General features: G+C 35.7%; 1 protein-coding gene across 4 annotated transcripts in view; it reads left to right on the forward strand.

Moving 5' to 3' along the window:
- The window catches only part of DMD (dystrophin), a gene marked incomplete at both ends in the record, with an annotated part of 1,339,794 nt that overhangs the window by 963,818 nt on the left and 355,554 nt on the right, over positions 1-20,422 (forward strand). For all 4 annotated transcript variants that reach the window (XM_082008889.1, XM_082008891.1, XM_082008888.1 and 1 more), the window contains one exon: positions 20,135-20,370. In XM_082008889.1, the coding sequence (XP_081865015.1) occupies positions 20,135-20,370 (236 nt within the window). The remainder of the gene's footprint in view (positions 1-20,134; positions 20,371-20,422) is intronic.

The following is a 20,422-nucleotide window of genomic DNA, read 5'->3' on the forward strand; positions in this document are numbered from 1 at the left end:
TACAGCAGTACCCTTGTTTTACAGGATTTTATTCTAAGACATGCTATAGAAATTCATGTAATGACATGGGGGAACTGGAGGAGCTGCGTAACCTTTTTTTGCTGTGCTGGGTCACTAAACTTGCTGTGTCAGTTTTGCATGTCAGCAGGTTATGTCAGATTCCAGGGGGAGAGAGTGTTGGTGAGTTGTGCCTTTGCTGTTACAAAGGAAATGGTAGTAACGGAACAAGAGGGAACACAGAGGAGCAGTGCAATAGATTCCTGTATTAACTCATCTTTAGCTGAAGAATTGCAAAATTACTCATTTACCTTAAGTCTGAAGAGGTAGGCTCTGACTACTAACATTTCTGAGACGCAGCAGATGGATTTATACATGCAGAAAATGCAGGCACTGGTGTTCTATAAGGTTTAGGCAGGAAGTAAGATTGATTTCCTTTCTATTGCCAAGAGCACTTAAAATTTGAACCTGTGCTTGTAACACTAATTCATAATCTTTCTTTGAGTCAGTTTACTGCTATCGCATCATTATAGATGTATCACCATAGAACTGTAGATTTCAGAAGGGTCCAGGGGAGACATCTATTCCTCTTGCTCAAAGCACAGTCAATTAGTGCAGGTTTCTCAGGGTCATGTCCACTCAGGTTTTGAATATCTCCATAACCTCTCCGGGCAACTTGTTCCAGTGTTGAACCACTCTCACAGTAAAAAATTTTCTTCTTCTCTTTAAATAGAATTTCTAGAATTTCAATTTTTACATGGTCCCTCTTATCCTGTCGCTGGGCATCACTGAAGGAGCCTGGCGCTCTCTCTTTTACTCCACCAATCAGATATTTATATACATGGATATGAACCCCCTGAGCCTGCTCTTCTTCAGGCTGAGACTGCAGGTTTCTGCAAAGATAGAAAGTGGTATGTGTTACTAAATTATTTTTGTATTTATTAAAAAAAATCCCAAAACTATATCATGGGTTTTGTTATGCTATGCTATAAGTTCTGTAGTTATTTTAACCATTTACGTTATAGACATTTTTACGGACTTGCTCTGTGCTGCTGATTCTCATGAACCATGTATTGATGTGCACAGAGACTCAGACTGGCTATGGGAGAACTAGCTTTAACCAAACCTCCCAAGATCTAAACCACCTCATTAAAGGTAATTTTTAAAGAAAGATGGACACAAGTATTTTGTAAGGACTCTGTGAATCAATGACAGTATTTCCTGCTGATAATTATTCACTTCCTGATTCTATAGGGACTTTTGTGGACATCAGAATTTAATAATGTTGGCATCTGTGTTTGAAACCAGGGAATGAAGAAGTAATTGGCTAACCTCTACTGCCCTGTCAGGTATCATTTGGTCTAGTCTGGCTCCAAGAACTCAGCCAGAGGGTCTTACTAAATACACCATCTGGTGGCTGTTACAGAGGTAAAGGACCCTGTTTATAATTATTTCTAGGTCTGTGTATTATGGTTTCTTTGGCAGAAGAAGCACTAAAAAATAGTCCTTATTATCCCACCCATGCAGTGTGCCCTTGGGCATAATGAACAAGAACTACTTTTCCAGCTTAGTAGATGTACTTAGCTGAAGGGTATGTCTAAAACCTTAGCAAAGATTGACTTCGAAGACAAGATGATTCAGGAAGGAAATCACACTTGCTATCTGTACTTGACATGATAACATGAAATTATGTGAATGTCTCTATCCAAATATCTTTATGCATAGCTTAGCCAGCAGTTTGAAAACATTTTAAGCAGAGCGAAATGCAGTTTTGGAATGTGCTTTTACAAGAGGGAGAGATTTTAATAGTATCACTAGCATTCATATGACTTCTTTTGTACTGAAGAGCTGTATTTACTTAATAAGTTAGCTAAATTTATATGGTGCTTTGTAAACCCATGTGAATACACTGTGGGATGGGAGGCATTCCTGCCTTTGGTCCCAAGAAAGACATTTTCCATTAATTGTCTTCATTCAAGTAAGACGATAGGGGAAAATTTTGTCCACTTTCATTTAAAGCAATACTTGAAAATACAATTTCTTAGAAATTATATGCATTTCTTTTCAATCGTGCTATACTTGAAGTTAGTGAAACTTTAAAAGTAACTGCAAATGAATACAGTTGAATATACTTTGTCAACTAATTTTACATTTTGCATGTACAGCTAATAAAACTGAGAGCACTAAGTTATATTGGTACTCTTGCAGTTTGTTTAACTTATTTAGTGCACGGTACTTTGTGTACAATCAATTTCATTTTTTCCCCTGAATTTTTACACATTTCTATCTTTTTGTATGAAATGTCTGTCAAATGGAACAGAAAAACATATGACTGTGAAATGAAGACAAGAGTAAAGTGAGAATTAGTGTCAATTACAATGGTGAAATTGCTTCCAAAATTAAGTAGAATTTGTCTTTTTAAACATTACAAGCTATCAGTCTTATTTTGGAACATTTTTTGTAACAGGTCTAAAAAAATATAAAGAAAAAAGGAATTATTTTTTTTTACAAATTGTAGCAGAGTTAAAGATGCATTTGGCAGAAAGTTTTAAATGCATTGTTAGTTATTGTATATTTAACACAGAGAATTTGAAGAAAGCTAATACTGTATCACCAGAACTCATGACACTAGCCATCAGCTTTTGCTATCTTTCTTGGAACGCACACAATCAAAGCGGTTCTGTGCTTTCAGTATAATTTGCTTTGGGAGCAGGAGTCAGGGAGTGCAGGAACGGAGCCACAGACTGGGCTTCCACACACAGGGGAAGAAAGCTTTTCAGGATTTATAATGAGTAAGGGAGAAGGGGAGAGGAGTGGTGTATCAAGCCGAGTCCGTTAGAAGCAAGTTGTAACATGAGGATTGTGAGCTGCAGGAACTTCACCAGCTGATTTAACCAAAACAGAACTCGTCGCTGATTAGCCCGTATATTCAGCTGGGGCATAGAAAGAAGGTTCACAGCAGTTATCTCCAGAGTTTATAATACCTTGAATTTTGGGGTTTGAACTGAAAGAACGATATTTGTGAATCTGGGAAAACTAGTGGCAATGGGATTTTATTTGCTTGTCCTTTGATATTTTAGGTGAAGGAGTGCGTCCTAAGGTATGTCTCCTGTTTGGGAAAGTTTAGTTTGCCTCTTATTTCTCCATGAAACAAGTCCCCACCTGGACTAGGCATGCTGCTTTGTTCTAGGCTTATAAGATCTTACAAAACAATTTTTGAAAAAAAAAATCACTAATGTTACTCTCTGAGTATATGCATCGCTGGGGCTTAATACGAATGAAATTCATATGCACTGCTTGGAATGTAATATAACATAAAAAACATGTGCTGGTGCTACTAAAAATATACAACTCCTGAGCCTGTAGGTTTTTGAGGAAAATTAGCAGCAAACTATGTGGAAATACAAACCTTGATGAAACAAAATAAGGTTTAAAACTAAAAGCCAGTGACCTCAGAAGCTGAAAGTGTTTCTGTAGTACTAAAGTCTGTATTTCATGCATCTCAAGTTTTCTTTTATTTTCATATTAAATACATAGTTGAGTGATCTATTATTCTATATTGGCTCATTCTAAGATAGATGTACAAATTGGGCATAGCAGTATCACGCATTATGAAGACTGACCTGTTAAATGTCTGATATGATATTTGGTTTAATATTTTCAGTGGGGATGAAGGATACTTTGTTTTTGAAACAATAACTGTTGAAATATATTAATTCCATGGATTTCAGAGCTGGATCATGTAACGTCCCATTGCCTCTTTAAAAACAAACCAACCTTTGTTTTTAAGAGATATTCAAGAGACAGTAACAAAAATGTAAGAAACAAAATTACAACAGCTGGTTTTACGCAAAAAAGCACACTAGATACTATTTGGTTTTTTTGTAGTATTTCGCAGCTAATGTGCTCTGAAGCAGTCATTGTTTATATATTATGCATGGTGCTTGAGTGAACACATATGCTGTAGTTCAGAACTGTGTTTCTCAGAATTTCCAAATGTTAGTCTTAAAAATCCTTGTGCATTTCATTATGTGCACCTGAAAAGATAACAATACATGTATTCAGGGGATAAATTAAAACCAAATGTACAAATCAGATATTAGAGTATCTGTATTGTTTATAGCAGCTGGCATAGTATAATTGAGATCAAGAATACTCAAAATAATTCCTTGGGGAAGACTGAACAATCTAGGAATGTGTGCGTCCACAGTGTTTTCAATACTAACACAAACATGTGTTGTTGATATTTAAAAATATATTGCACATAACATTCACCATTTTAAAGAACTGTGCTCTTGGCTATTAAAAACTTGTGTGAGGGACATGGTAGATATTTAATTTTGCAGAAGCATTCTCCACAGAGTTGAGCAGATAAAAATCCACAGTGTGCATCTGTTATGACAAATAGTTCTACACTGAATTAGAAGGCAACACTACTGCCAGTAGTCCATTTTAGTTAACGTTAGTTTTAGGACAGCAATAAAAAAGACCTCTAGCAAGAGTTGTAAAGAGAAATATTATTTCCAATAATGGCCATGTCCAGAATTGTATAGTTTCTGGTACTAAAGGAAATGTCTATTTTTAATGTTAGTTATAATCAGTTTAACTCTATGAAAAGTTTTACTCAGACAAAATGTGAGAGAGAAAATGAACAGGGAACAATGTAATAGGGAAGTATCATAGAGAATACCTTGAGTTCTTGAATCTTGAATCTTGAGAGGAAAGCAAGAAGAGTAGGCTCTTCCTTAAGGCAGCTGGCCTAACAAAGGTTGCTCACTCTCATATAAAGTGGAATAGTAAAGAAATGGATTGTTGTCATTATCTTTTCTTTTAATTGCTTTTGAATGAAGAAATAAATAATGTTTCATATAAATAATTTTAATTTTCTTGGTTTTGAGTCATTTTACTTTACAGGTTTCTGTAGTAAAAAGATTCACAAATGCCAACCTGAGTTGGCCCTATTAAGTGTATATTGCCATACATCTAGTTTCCCCATTGTGTTCAGGAAAGTAGTTGCCTGATTATCCCATCTGATTTTCATTAAGAAGTTTTTTTGCTTTCTAACACATGTGTCACATCTAACAAATAGCAATATGGCACAAAACTGAACCTGTTACCATTTGATTGGAGATTTTTCAAGGTCAGGACCCAGTTTCACAAACAGTTCTATTTTTCAATACAGCTGACATCAGACATAAACTGAAGACAAACTTGTCTAATAAAGCTTTCAGATTCAATTTTCTCTCTGCATATAGCATCAGGAATCTCTGGAGGTCATTCACAGCATGTGCTGCAACACCAACAGGGAGAAGTAATGAAAAGAGTCTAGATAAAAAGCTGACATTATGCCTTCAGAGCCGCATGAATAAAAACATAGTAAGTGAGTGTATAAACGCAAATCTCTATGATTTTCTGAGTTTCTATCCTGATCTTTAGAGCATATCTTGATGTGAGGATTTGTTTTTGGATTATATGACAGGTGAAAAATACATGCAAAATATACCTAAGCCACAAAAGCCCAATTTAAATCAAAAGAAAGAAGGTTACAACTTTTTAACATCCCATTTCAGGAGTCTCATAGTAGGTTACTCTTTGAAAGTATCTGTAATAAACAGGTGTGACAGTGCAGTTTACAAAGGAAATCCGGACTTTTAGTTTAATTTTTCAGGGCTCAGTTGGTTAAATAAACTCACTCCGGCTTACTAAGAATTTTTATTGTACCTAAGAAGAAATGTAAATCGGAAAGTGAAAACAGGAGTTGGCTGCTTTGCTGTTATTGAAGACAATATGGAATCTAGGTCTACTTTTTCTGTTCTGTAACAAGTTGTTGAAAGTGCAGCTGTCAAGATTTATGAGGTAAGTAAGATTAATGCTATCATCAGCCTTTCAAAGGGCTGCATTCACTTACTCCATTTTTAAAATACGATCTGATATTTTCTTCTGAGGAGTAGGGTTTGCAGGTTGTTTTCTTTCATTTAATTTCTTGATCAATAGTTAGTAGCAGCAGCATAGACAGGATTCATTTTGATTAAATCACATGAAATGTAAATGATAGCATACTGTACAATTCATCAGACTATCATTGATAACCTATACCAGATGAGACCACAGAACTAAGTTATAGTTACAGTCAGTCTTTTCTACATGGGTCATGTAACATGGCTCAGGAAGGAATTAAATTAATGTTTATTTTTCTCTGGAACTATATTCAGCACACACTACAGAATCTGACATTAGTAATTGTCAAGAAATGCGGCAACAACACAACTGCATAATTGTTAAAACACAGATAGACAAAAGCAAGGATTTTAATTAATTAATTCTGGAAGATATGGAAAAAGGGATTCTCATTAGAGTTCCTAGCAAAAAAATATCCATAACAAAACAGTAGTTTATGCTCCTTTTCAGTTTTTCTACCTCAGCTGCTAGCTTTACATCACACATTGTGTTTCATGTTTTAAACCTATTCTGTCTCCCTTCTTTTTGTTACAATAACCTGAATTACTATAATATCTGACTATCCAGATAGCACGGGCTTGCAAATATCAGTACTCTTTTCTGTTTCCTTTTATATAGTAATTAGGTCTATTGGCAACTACATTATGTGAGAATCATTTTAATTTGCTAGACTAATAGAAACATGATAAGTCTTTCTGCACACAGTCATCTTGACCTGTGTGCTGGTTTTTGTTGATCTGTCTTTCTAAAAGAGCAAAGCAAGCTGGCTTCTCCTGAAAGGAGCAGTGCTCAGTGCCACCTTCATCATACCCTACCGAGAAATGCAATGGCTCTTTGACATCCTTCTTAATATTTCTGTGGTGACTGGAGCTGCCACAGAGTTAGGTCTGCTCTACAGAGGAACAGCCAACCAAAGAGTGTGAGCAAGTGTGATCACAGATCATGAGCAGAGTGGAGGCCACAGAGAACCAGAAACAACACTCAGAATTGCTTCTAACATTTCTGTTCTAGTCAGAGGGCATGAGAAGATGGAAGACAAACTCGTTTCTTAAACTATAAAAGGCTAAAATGAAGAAAAGATGTCAAATTAAAACCTTCTCTCCTACTCCAGCTAGAAAACTCTTTACTCTTGCTGTTTATATGAAGCTTGTCACTGAAATATCAGACTGCTGTCTGTGCTTGTATCAGTGTGGTGTAGCAGGGAACGTAGTGATAGAGATATGCAGGTAGAGGTGTGCATTACTGATATTTCCTTCAACAATAGATCCGTTCCTGAAGAAAATTTTTCCTGAGGTCAAACTAAAATAGCTGGAAGAGCAATGGAGGTTAGTTTGACCTGAAAACTAAGCATTATATGTGTTTTCATGAGAATGCTTGACAAGTGTTTCACAAAGTAGTATGAGGCAAGATATTTTAACATTTCTGATGAAAGAACAGAAGGTGCTCGCAGTGGTTTGAGGAATTAATTCATCAAAAACAAAGTGTCAGTGTTGATGCTACCTTCTTTACCTTTGAACAACTGGTTTTAATTCTGCAGAATTTTTCTCTTTAAGAATAAGAACTCTGATTATTTCAAAGCTTCTTCAAACTTGTTCTGTTTTGGTTTGTTTTTTTAAACTACACTGTACCTAAAATTCCACTAGTTGTTTGAGTATTCTTAAGAGATCACTCTGTATTTGTGTACAATTTTTTACACTTTTTTTCTTCAGAGTTGCCCTTGGCTAGGATAGCAATTTATGCCTGTTAAAGCAATTTGCAGATCTTACAAAATTAGAAGAGGTGATTTTCATGAGGCTGTTTTTACAGTTGGAGCTGCTGGCAATATGTGTTTTTCCTTGTATCAAAGAAATAGCTGCCAAAATTCTGTTACATGCCAATAGTGGTACACTGGAAATGTAAATTGTAATATAGATTGACATCCAATTGAAAGCGGCATACTAAATCAAGGAACTCGTTACTTTTACTGACAAAAGGAATACTGAGAGGTGCTTGCATCATTTGTGACAGATGTTGTCACAACGTTTTTTGTAAGGCAAGTACGTGACAAAATTTGATGGAACACCACAACTGCTGTAGTACAAAACATTCATTTTCATGAAACCTTTTTGTAACAACTGTTTACTCAAAAAAACTCCTATCTTTGGTAAAAAAAAAAATGCTTTCTGTAGGGGTACAAATAATACTGCATTTAAAAAACAACAACAGGAAAAAGGTTGTTCTTAAAAAAAAAAAGTTTGACTCCTTGAACTGAAACTCTTCAGACTGACCAGAAATGACTGTGTGTGTTTATAGATATGTGAAAACTTTAATTAGGGATGCAGGAATCAGTTCCTGAAAACACCTGGTGGGAGACAGACGGAATAAATACAAATAGGAAATTTTATTTCATTATTAAAATATTAATTTAAAAAAAGCAAAAGTAATTTTATTAGACACTTCCAAAAATAAAATTGCTTATTGACATCATCTTAATATTACCAAAGAGACTCCTTGTGTTGATTCCGTCTACTACAAGATATCCCAAAACAGGATGGAACATTCTCTTCAACACTTCCTTTAGTTCAAAAATTCTAAAAGACAACCAGGTAATTTTATCTTTAAAAAACCAAACACATAAGTAGTTGTCCTATAGAAAATAGTAGCTCCATTGACTGTAGTTATGCATGTGCAGATTATTACTGTTTTACAGACAAATTAGTTTTAAATTGGCTGTTAGTATCATGGATTTCTTTTGGATTCAAATTGTTACTGCAATACAAAGTTTGTAGTATTTCTGTTCCCCAAAAGACTGACTCCTTTGATGTAATGGCTTCTTAAGGTTTCCATTCAAAGTTCTCATAAAAAAGGTTAAAATGTTTATGTTTATAAAAAAAAAAAAGAGAAAACTTTATTTCATGATTGATTAAGAAAAGGGTCATATATCATCCTGAAATATGAAAACTAATATGCATTGAATGGTCTCAATTCTTTTCTTCGTTGTCAGATGTAAAACTCTCTATCAGAAACTAAAGTATTTGTAACAGGCCACCATGAATGAATGTATATAACAATTTAGGCAAAAGCTTGTATTTACCTCATGAAGAAAATAAGAGTTTTGTCCAAAATTTCCCTGTGATAATCCATACAATAAATATACAAATCATTTAACATACAGTATGACTTCACCTTATTTTATGCAAACCAGTATATGCAGTCTGAGGTTCTGTAATCTCTCTGGGCAGACCTGTGAAACATTCCACATGGAATATTATGCCAAATGAGAAAATAAAACTAGCAGAAGAGTATTTGAGTCACATCCATAATAAGAAATAATAATTTTTAGATATTACTTATTAATTTTAATTGAAACAGTCTGAATTCCCTACTTCAAGAAGGGATACAGAGCACAGGCAAGCCAGAAAGAAATTGTTTCTCTCAACTGTGTGTTTCCTGGCACTTCATATGACAATTAAAAAATAAGACAATATTGTTTGGGAGGTAGGAGGGAAACCAAACACAAACATTTCTGATTATTTTTCCTTTTGTTAAAATAAATAAGAAATATTAGCCCTAATATACTTTCAGTTTATATCGTGCCAGCATCTCAGCCCTTGAATCAACTTCTACATTTGTAACAAATATGCTAACGGTATCAAAAAATGATTACTTTTGCTGTAGCAGTAATATTGGTAGCAATATTGCAGATATTTGTTCAGCTAACCTTTAAACTACTGAACAGAAAGTAACAAACACAATCGTGTTTTATATATTGTTTGCACAAACCAGAAAGTTTATTTACAGAAGAGGGAGATTTTTAAATCTTAATCATTAAATTGAATGTACCGGGTTTTGGTTTTTGTTTGATTTGTGGTTTGGTTCCCCCTCTCCCTCCATCTGGACTATTTTTAAAACATTATCTCAATATTGTAATGACTATCCAGTGATGACACTATATAATTTCAGAATATTGTTTTAACCTAACTTCTTTTAGTATGTGTTGATAGTTAAATTAGCCTTGGTATTGTAAACAGTTATACCACTATAAATTGAATCTAGAGCCACCATGTTGCTAGTATATGAAAGGTTCTTGAGATAGATACCTTTTTCTTTAGTTTCGGTGTCTGCTTAATTGTTACACTCACTAAAAGTGATCCATTTATACCCTAGCCTTTTGCTTTTCAATTTTTAGTGGGCCCATCAATCATGTTGAACTTTGCCTAAGGAAAAGTTCACAGGGAATACCATGACAACGCTATATTACTAAAAGGAGACTGAACTTTGGAGCAGTTTATTTTTCAGAAAGGTTTGACTAGAACAATAGGTCCAAGCAGAGCAAGAGTTATTATTGCAACTTTAGTTTACAGATATATATTGCAGTCTTCAACTGGTTTTATACCACCTGCTCCTGCTCTAGTCATAGTCTAACTAGGATAGGGTACTGCAGATTTAAAGCTTTTTGCACCACATGGAGACGTCAGTTAAATGCTAACATACACTGTGCCAGGATTATTTCTATGTATTGCCTTCAGTCTTAGCTGCTTCATTCCAAAAGCATTATCTGTCCTCACACTATTTAAAATTTGGATTTTAGAGAGTGTTTGGAACTCAGAATATAGATTTACAGGACCACAGAATGGTGGAGGTTGGAAGGGACTTCTGGAGGTCATCTGGTCCAACCCCCCTGCTCAGGCAGGGTGACCTGGAGGAGGTGGCCCAGGATCATGTCCAGGAGGCTTTTGAGTATCTCCAAGGATGGAAACTCCACATCTTCTTGGGGCAGCCTGTGCAGTTGACCCTTACAGTCAAAAAGCATTTCCTGATATTCAGAGGAAACCTCCTGTGTTTCGGTTTGTGAAGTTTTAAGTTTTTAAAACTCTTAATTTCTGTACATGGAAATTATCTTGAAGTGCCTCCTATGATGGCAATATTCCCATCATATAAATCATTAACATTCCACTTTGCGTACAGAGAAAGTATTTGCAGAAGCTCTTCTCAACAACAAGTTGTAATCTTAACTTTGTGCTATGCAGCACTAAGTTAACTTCACCTTAAAGTTATTTACATTATGATGCACATAATCCTACTTATATGATTTATATCATTGAATTTCTTAATCTTTGGTAGAGTCTACCTATTTATCTGACAGACAGTAACGTAAGTTCTTATTTTCATTGCAATCCAGTGTTTGTAAAAGCAAGAGCTTTTCTTTACACTGACTGTAAGACATATCTAAGCATCTTACTGTTGTGTTTGGAGAAATTTGGAAAAATGTATGGTACAATAAACAACTTAGTCATGCTTCTACATATGAAAAGGAGGACAGCAAGAAAATTCTACCAGTGCTCTCCTATGATAAAGATAAACCTGAGAAAGCCAACACTTAACTTTCTACTATAAAGTCAAAGTCATTATGCTATTTATTAATCTAATAATAGTAACATATTAGAATCCATAACTTTTTTGGTTATTTTTCAAATATAACAGTACACACTCACCTGTAAATCTTTTTCTTTTCTCTTAACAGTTTTTAACATTGACTTTCTACTTGCTTTTGAATCTCTAATAATTATGGGATCTTTAGTTTTGGTCCCTCTCTTCACCCCACTGCACAGACTATTTTAGATCTAAACTTCAGCTAATAATCACATAAACTATCAGCTTTTTTTTATCTGTATTAGTCTAAATTATATATAATTGATAATGACTTGTTGGGAATCATTAAGAGCTTCTTCAATATAAAGGAAGTCTAGGCATTCAGGGAACATTTACATTATGTGCTATTGTCATCAATTTAAAATACAAGTTAAGGAAGTCTAGGCACTTAACTTGTATTTTAAATTGATGACAGTAGCACATAATGTGAATGTTCCCTAAGTGTTCATGAGACCAAGCACTAACTGTTAACCATTTATACTTTATAAAAATTATTATCTATGAAATATCCATGATACAGTTACTAAATAATTTTTCCTAGGAATTGTTTTTCCTAAGTGTTCAAGGCTAAGACAATCAGATTTTGGTCAATCTGACACTGATGTTTTATTCAAACAGAAAAAGATTCACTTTGAAACAGGATTTTTGTCTTTAAAGCTGATTAAAATATTAAGAAAGTGTTACCTTAGAGATACAATGCTCTAAGGATACATATTTTCCACATTTAGAGCCATGGGTGGAATTTTGTTGACAATATTTTTTTGATCAACATAAAGACTTTATTCTGAGCTCAGATCACCAGATAAAACCCATACTTGCTTTCAAATTTCAAAGTTGTGTTTGTTTGTTTGTTTGTTTGTTTGTTTTAATAAGTTGATATTATTTATTTTAGTTAATCAGAGCTCTGTTGCCCACTGGAATTCTAATACTTTTCTTTTAGAAGTCTTGTGACTCAGAACACCTGGCAGGTAGCTGTAGCCCTCTCTGCAAAAAGTGTTACTGGCAGTGAGCATGGAACGGCCGTACTGCATGGGAGAACTTAATGTACTTTTAACTTTATTTCCTTAACTTTGAAGGACAGAGAAAGATTAGACTATTCATTTATCACTGTGACAAGTCTAAGGAATAAATCACTCTCAGAAGCGCCTTCCCAGATCTCTCTCAGGGAAGCCTGCTTGGAATTTAAGAATATGAGCACGGAGGCTCAAACCCTGTAGAAAATCGACTGCAATTACACAGCATAAGGAAAAAATGAAAGGAAAAAATTCACTTTATTGGGTGGCAATCTTCACCTGTGTGTTACTGTGGACCCTAGTTGTTCCCAATCAAGTTCACAAGGCTGAAGTGCTGTTAAGATGACACTGAGGTTTCCCCATGAAAAAAGCAAAACCTGACTGGTGTGCCACATCCAAATCAGTGAACTGCTGCTTTGCTCACAGAGGGAATGCCCATTGGGTCTATTACTAGAGAAGGCAATGTTGCTTGTATTAAAATAACAAATTCTTGAGCGATGTTGTCTGTGCATATGCCACAGGGTACAGGTATTCTTTCTCTATTTTCCTCAGAGTGAGTAAAACTCAGCTGTGTTTCCTTGACTAAAACAGAAATGAAGTTTAGTACATGTGTGTTACTGTTATTCATTGTATAAAGGATTTAAGGCTGGCATATGCCTTAATTGGTACTACTAACAATGGAACTAAATTCCCAGGCTGGACATGCAAATTGAATTAAAATCTGCATCCAGTTACTATGTTATTTCTTCTTTGTCAAAAAGCTTTGACCTGGTAGATACAGTTACCTTACATAATGAAAACTTCAACTCTACTTAAAATGTTCAGAAGGATGGTTAGGAATGTTCCTGTGAACTGAGTCAATTCTGCTTAAGGACTTTGGCTTGAAAGGAGGTGTTGGAGGGGGTTTGAAGCTTTTGGGACTGTTGCCATTCTCCCTGTCTATTCTGTTCCTGTTCAGTACCTAAACACGGAACGTGATTTGTTCCGAGTTGTCAGTTTGACCCTGTCTTGAAACACAACAAGGAAATGAGCAGAATAAAAGAAGGGGCAAAAAAGGGGCTTTCCTACAGTTGACTTCATACCGCTTTACTTATTTCTACATTTAATATTTGAATTTCAATTTCATGACACATTCCTATTATTCTCATTCTTAAAGTTTAACATTACATATTATTTTCAAGATGCACAAATTACCAATATACTCTTGACTTTCATCCAGTGTATTTCCAGGTTCAAGAACAAGTTGAAAATCACACCTAGTTCAGAGTATTTTTAGATTGTTTTTCAGCTTTTTGTTAGACATTTTACTTTTGTGTTTTATTTTTCTGCTATTATTGTTCTATATTGTTTCCTCATTTGTTAAACAGCAGAAAGTGCTCATGAGAAGCTACCTTAAAAGCTACAGGATTGTGTGTTTAATGTCTTAAATTCTAGTTGTCCTTTTGGTTTTGAGGTTTATCATATCATATGAGTGAACTGATAAGAAGTTTTAAAAAAGTTGAATGATTCAGTCCTTAATCATATTTCTAATGTGTTGCAGTAGGATAGAATTTACTACTCAGATATTTGAAAAAAAGAACTTCATTATAGTTTTGCATTTATAAATTAATTGTCCTGGAGGAAAAAAAAAAGAAACAAAAACCCACAAACAAAAGCAAACCCCACAAACTATCCCCTTTGAGTCACAGGAACAGTCAGTGCAGTTCTGGATAATTGTTTCAGAATGAGATCTGTTGTTACAATATTGTGTAGTTAATGTTGATTTCTATTAATATTAATCAATAATTTTTATGCTTCTGTTGAATGAATCATGTCTTATCTGTGCAAGCATGAAAGAAAGAGAAATAAGGGAGAGATGTGCTGTTTCAAGTGGTATTTTTGTTCTGAGGGGAGAGAAATGTCAGAAGAGAAACATACTGTGCAACCACTTTCTAAAGGTAATTGTTAAAATAATTTGAGAACTCCAATGTTTTAACTGCTCAGTCAAATTGGAACAGATTACCATCCTCAGCAGCGGCAGATAACGCATATTGAAGTTTTTAAAGAATATACTATACTGGACAGTGCACTTCTGCTAGTGTATTACAGTCCTCCTCTCTGCATTATTTCAATTTTCATGATGCAAAAGGACTACATCAAAGGGATAAAAAAACCTAAGCCAAAATCCAGAGCACTAAACCCAAGAACATTAGAAGATAAGGAATACCCTCTTCTGGAATAGCTACTGCTAGAGGAAAAATAAATAAATCAATATTAATTGGCAAACTCTTGAGTGTAAACTCAGGCCAAAATATGTGAAGTGCTAAGAGATGCCAGGCAGTCTTATCAAACACCCTGGGTCTACTTATGGAGGCTCTGTAGAGTCCCAGTTTAGAAAGGTTTTCTTCAATTTACCTAAGATACTGATGAGAATAAACATTTCCTCTAAGATAAGACAACATCTGTTAACCTATATGAATGCCAAACTAAGCAACTGTTTTCCTGTTGTCTAAGAATCTGTGAAGTCACAGAGGAAATACAAGGCCTTTACATGAACTTTAGGCCAGATGGAAGTGGACCTAAGTGTCCATCCCTTGGTAAAGATTGTAAGTCCACACTTACTCCTACTTTTCACACTTAACTGCTCTGGTAAAGTTCTGGAATGAAACACCTGAAGGTGTTCTTCAGTAATTGCATGAGTCTTGACCGTGATATGAAATACCTCACTGCAAATGAGCCTTTCTCTGAATCACTTTGACCTATATTATTAGGGAGTTCATGTAAGGAGAGGGTGAAATGGGATGAAATTTTTGAACTGTTACAGGAAAATGTGACTGATCTATGGAGTTGAATTCCCATCCAGGGGTGGGAGAATATAGACAATTCTGTCAATTTATGTCTTTGGTATATAATTTCCTCTAGGTGTCAGACAGATTTTTAATATCCAGCTCAGTGAGAAAAAGGCATAAAAACACATAAAACGTAGAAAGCTCTAAAGGACAACATTAAACAAAAAAAAATAAAAACAAACAAAATATTTTGAAGTCTATTGAAAACTATGGTATATTTTGTTTTCACTATTTGTTTCTAATTCATGGTGTTTGCTCATTTTTTTGTCCTTCAGGAGATTAAATGACATTCATCGGAGACAGACATGCTCAAAGACTTCTCTGCCATTTTCTCCCCCTGCTGAACAAAGATGAAAAAAACAATAGCCTTCTGATTGTAAACATTAAAAGAGTACAACCAAGGCATTCCCATTAAACTGTAATTACTATATTGGCAGAAAAACACGGTGTATACTTCTGAGGATACTAATGATTATTCTGTGACCCTTTTTGAATTCACCTTACTTTCTGGACAGAGCAATGAAGACAGATAAAATGATGAATAATTTGTATTCTCAGCGATTTTCTGGGAGTTATTTCAAACCACTGAAGTTTGTGAGCTCCAAGTGCCAACTCGGTTAAACTAAGTAACTATTAATAACACATTTTTTTTAATGTTGACATTCTTTTCTAGCTTCAATGTACATTAGCAAGTGAACAAAATAGCAAGTGAATCTACAAATGAAATATTTTGTATGTATATGAAAAGTAATTCTATTGTAAGTTCCTCTTGCCTTAAAAGAACCTTATGTAGTTTCCTTTCTCATTGCCTTTGTTTGATGGCCCAAAGTTGGCAACTCTGGGCCTCATCCATTTTTGGAGCCATTTGTGATCTGCCATGCTGTGGAAGAAGTTGATCTTTCCTCCCCTTTTCTTCTCCCCTGCAGCAGTAATTGCCAAACACTCTTTCATCTGCTGACAGCCAAAGGAAAGCTATGGTGTATTGCTACTTTGAGGAGAGGGATGAGAGGGACGATGGCTGCTACTGCCAAAGCGTGAAAGTACGGCACCTAATAGTGTTGTACTGCTCTCCAGCCAGCACAGGAAGAAACTGGGGTGCTAAGCACCATTGACTATTTAAACACCTGTTTCCTATCTCCTCCAAAACATGGAGTGAGGGATGGGTAAAAGGGGCATGAATCCAAAGACTGAGACTTTGAACGATGAGTTGGAACTTGTTGCTTTAGGTAATGACCCGAGTCTCTTGATAAAAGCCATAAATTCAGCCAGTTGTGTCCATTAGTGAATGATAGGTTTAGTACATTGCCTTCTGATCACTGAATGCCCTTCCTGTTATCTTAGGCGAACAGCTATGGGCGAAGTGGCACATAAGAACTAAAAAGTACGGTTAAAAACTGCCCTATGTCAGGAGTCATTATGTGGGACTGACTAATAACATTATCACATAGCAGTTGAGCTTGGAAGGGACCTCTGGAGGTCATTTGGTCTAATGCCCCTGCTCAAGCAGGATGACCTAGAGGAGGTGGCTCAGGATCATGTCCAGGCAGCTTTTGAGTATCTCCGAAGATGGAGACTCTACAACCTCTTTGGGCAACCTGTGCCAGGGCTGAGTCACCCTCACAGTCAAAAAGCATGTCTTGATATTCAGAGGGAACCTCCTGTGTTTCATTTTGTGCCCATTACCTCTTGTCTTGTCACAGGGCACCACTGGAAAGAGCTTGGCTGCATCTTCTTTGCACCTTCCCTTCAGATATTTATAGACTTTGATGAGATCCCCCTGAGTCTTCTCTTTTCTAGGCTAAACAGTACCTGCTCTCTCAAGCTTTCTTCATATGAGAGATGCTTCAGTCCCTTAATCATCTTTGTGACCTTTCACTGGACTCTCTCCAGTAGCTCTATCGCTGTTGTAATGGGGAGACTACTCCTGGACACAGTACTCCAGATGTGGCCTCACCAGTACTGAGTAGAGCTAATCTCTGCCTTGTTTGCAAAATTTAGATAAAAAGAAATGAAATAGGGCAGAAAATACCTTGAGTAATTTCAACAGAGATTAAATAAAACCTGATGAGTACGGTTTATTATTATTAATTATTCACATCTGTGTCTAAAAATATAAAAAACAAAATAAAAGTGTGAAGGAAAGAGATCCTTTAGAGTTATCTGTTTTGCTTTTGATAGGAAAAACTGTTAATCATTAGCTGTACAAGATGCTCTGTTATAGCAATCAGTGTAATATTACAAAAAAACCTTACAAACCTCTATGTCAGAAAAAGATATATTCGTTTTCTCATCTGTTTGTGTGATTTCAATTAAAAACTTGCTGTGTTAGAACTGCCTTTTGCAATAATCAATTTACTTCATAATTATCCACAGGTTTGTGATTATAAAGTACAGAAAGAAGTACAAGGATTGCACTTCAGAAATGCAATAATGATAGTGTGGCCAGCAGGAGTAGGGAAGTGATCGTGCCCCTGTACTCTGCACTGGTGAGGCTGCACCTCGAATACTATGTTCAGTTTTGGGCCCCTCAACTACAAGAAGGACATTGAGGTGCTGGAGAGTGTCCAAAGAAGGGCATCAAAGCTGGTGAAGGGTCTAGAGCACAAGTCTTATGAGGAACTGGGGCTGTTTAGCCTGGAGAAAAGGAGGCTGAGGGGAGACCTTATCGCTCTCTACAACTACCTGAAAGGGGGTTGTAGTGAGGTGGGTGTTGGTCTCTTTTCCCAAGTAACAAGCAATAGGACAAGAGGAAATGACCTCAACCTGCACCAGGGGAAGTTTAAGTTGGATATTAGGACAAATTTCTTCACCGAAAAGGTTGTCAGGCATTGGAACAGGCTGCCCAGGGAAGTGGTTGAGTCACCAGCCCTGGAGGTATTTAAAAGACGTGTAGATGTGGTGCTTAGTGACATGGTTTAGTGGTGGACTTGGCAGTGCTAGGTTAACAGTTGGATATTATGAACTTAAAGGTTTTTTCCAACCTAAATGATTCTGATTCTATGATATGCATGCCTGGATAAGTATATTTAATTGCAGTGTATGTCAATAAAAATCATCATTTGCACTTTTGGTATCATAATATTGCCATTTATTCAGGCTAGATAAAGAATGTATATGATATTTGATTTGATAAATTGTAATCATACAGTATTTTTAACAATGACAGCATCATATGGTTCTTTTACAGTGAGAGTGATTTAGATGCTTGTGCACATCTTTTTCCCTTTCTGCAGTGCTGAAGAGGGTCACTGATTCCCCAGTGAAGTAACTCAAAACCTTTCTCATTAGTGAAAAAATAGCTGCTAAATTCCTTGGTGAGATCAGTTAATGTTACTGATTGTTTTAACGTTTCAACTTGTTTTATGGCCAAACTGTTGAACACTCACCTGCTACTTGAGTTTTCAGACTTCAGACAGACTTTGCTGAAATGCCAGTGGGGAAAACTATCAGGCTCTCAGAAGGACTGGAAAGCTAAGAAAACCTTACTGTGCATCGGGTGACACTGTTTTGTACTGTTTCGTTTTGTTTTTTCTATTGAAGACAAGCTACCCCACAGGAAGAGTGCAGGAAACAGGTTTTTTCTGCTCTGTAAGGAGACTGGGAAAAATGTAAACAAACGTCTTGGCCTTTTAGAAGTTTATATTTGGTTTTCAATAACCATATTTTGTAGTTCAGTATTAGAAAATGTAGGGCACACTCCACGCAGTTTTATTTCAGCTTTCCTTGTTTAACTATTGTGTTGTTTAGGCAGTTGATTTGGATAGACATTCTGTAGCTACTCTACAGGGTAGGTATTTAGACTCTCTTTTCTAATGGTTTAGCAGTTCAGTGAAGCAATACCATGTGTTCTTGTGTTTTCCCTATTTTAGTATTTTTCTTGTTTGGCTGGACTTTTTAAAAAAATGAGAAAAAACCCTAGCCAAATACAAGTCAGTGTAGCCTCATCTGCCATAATATTGTGCGTAACGAATTGCTTTTGCATGATTAACTGGAGGGCAAAAATAGCCCAACAGTTTATAAATATTTATTCATAAAGAACAAAAATAGAGAAGTAAAAATCAGTCTTGAAATTCTGAATTATTTCATGTTACATGCCTCTCTGTCCAGTGGTAGCTATCTGTGTCACCGCTCATCATTTTTGACTGCAGAGAAAGATACTGTGCTTCAGTGCTGGGTACTTCCCCGATTCAAGCAATGAGTAATGAACAGATTCTTTAAAACCCAGCTAATAGACAAAGAAAGGACTCAAAAGATGTGTCCATTTTCTCCAAATAGAAGGTAAAAATTTTACAAATATAAAAATAATAGCACATATTTTCAAGTTATGAGGAGGAAAAAACAAGAATTGGCCAAAACTGACTTTCTTGTTGTGTAAACTCCCATATTGGTCACAGAGCCTATGGGAAATACCTAGTGGTAACAGTAGTGAGAAGATTATTGGTGAGACAAATTCACAGCTATAGAGCAACTAGAGACTGTGGAGGAAACATTTTTCTAGATACATGGTCATGTTGTGATACACTGGATATTGCAAACAACTTTTTTTCAGTCTGCCTCTAGCCGCAACAGATCCGACCACACTAGTAGATTTTGGAAGATGACTCATATATAGCAATATTTCAGTGACTTTGAGTGAGGGGTTCTTATTACACTGAGATCTTTGCTAGTGTTACTAGATCCCACTGGTCTTTAAAGGATGAAATTTAAATATGCTGAGAATGATGAATGTTAAACATGCACTATAATAGAAACACTGAGGAAAAATGAACTAATATATTCTTTTACTTTTAATTTTCATGTTTCCAGAAGACATAACATCAAGAAACGAGCTTATTTCTGTTACCCTTTCTACTGCATAAATTGTTACTGAAATAAACATTTATCATAGTTCATTTATTCAGTAATTTTAGCATTTTTTTCTTTCAGTAACTTCTGGTGAAACTGTTGCTGTGGATACACAAACCAGGGTAACCAAGGAAACCACCACCTTCAAACCAGAAATGCCATCTTCTGTGCTTTTGGAGGTTCCAGCTTTGGCTGACTTCAATAAGGCATGGGCAGACCTCACTGACTGGCTTTCTCGACTGGATCGCGAGATAAAATCTCAGAGAGTGATAGTAGGTGACCTTGATGACATCAACGACATGATCATCAAACAAAAGGTATGAGAAATTAATTTTTCAAGTTGAAACCCTCATGATCTTTATTCTGTAT

The sequence above is a fragment of the Phaethon aethereus genome (assembly GCF_964289735.1).
Source record: "Phaethon aethereus genome assembly, chromosome: 1".
Taxonomy (NCBI): Eukaryota; Metazoa; Chordata; class Aves; order Phaethontiformes; family Phaethontidae; genus Phaethon; species Phaethon aethereus.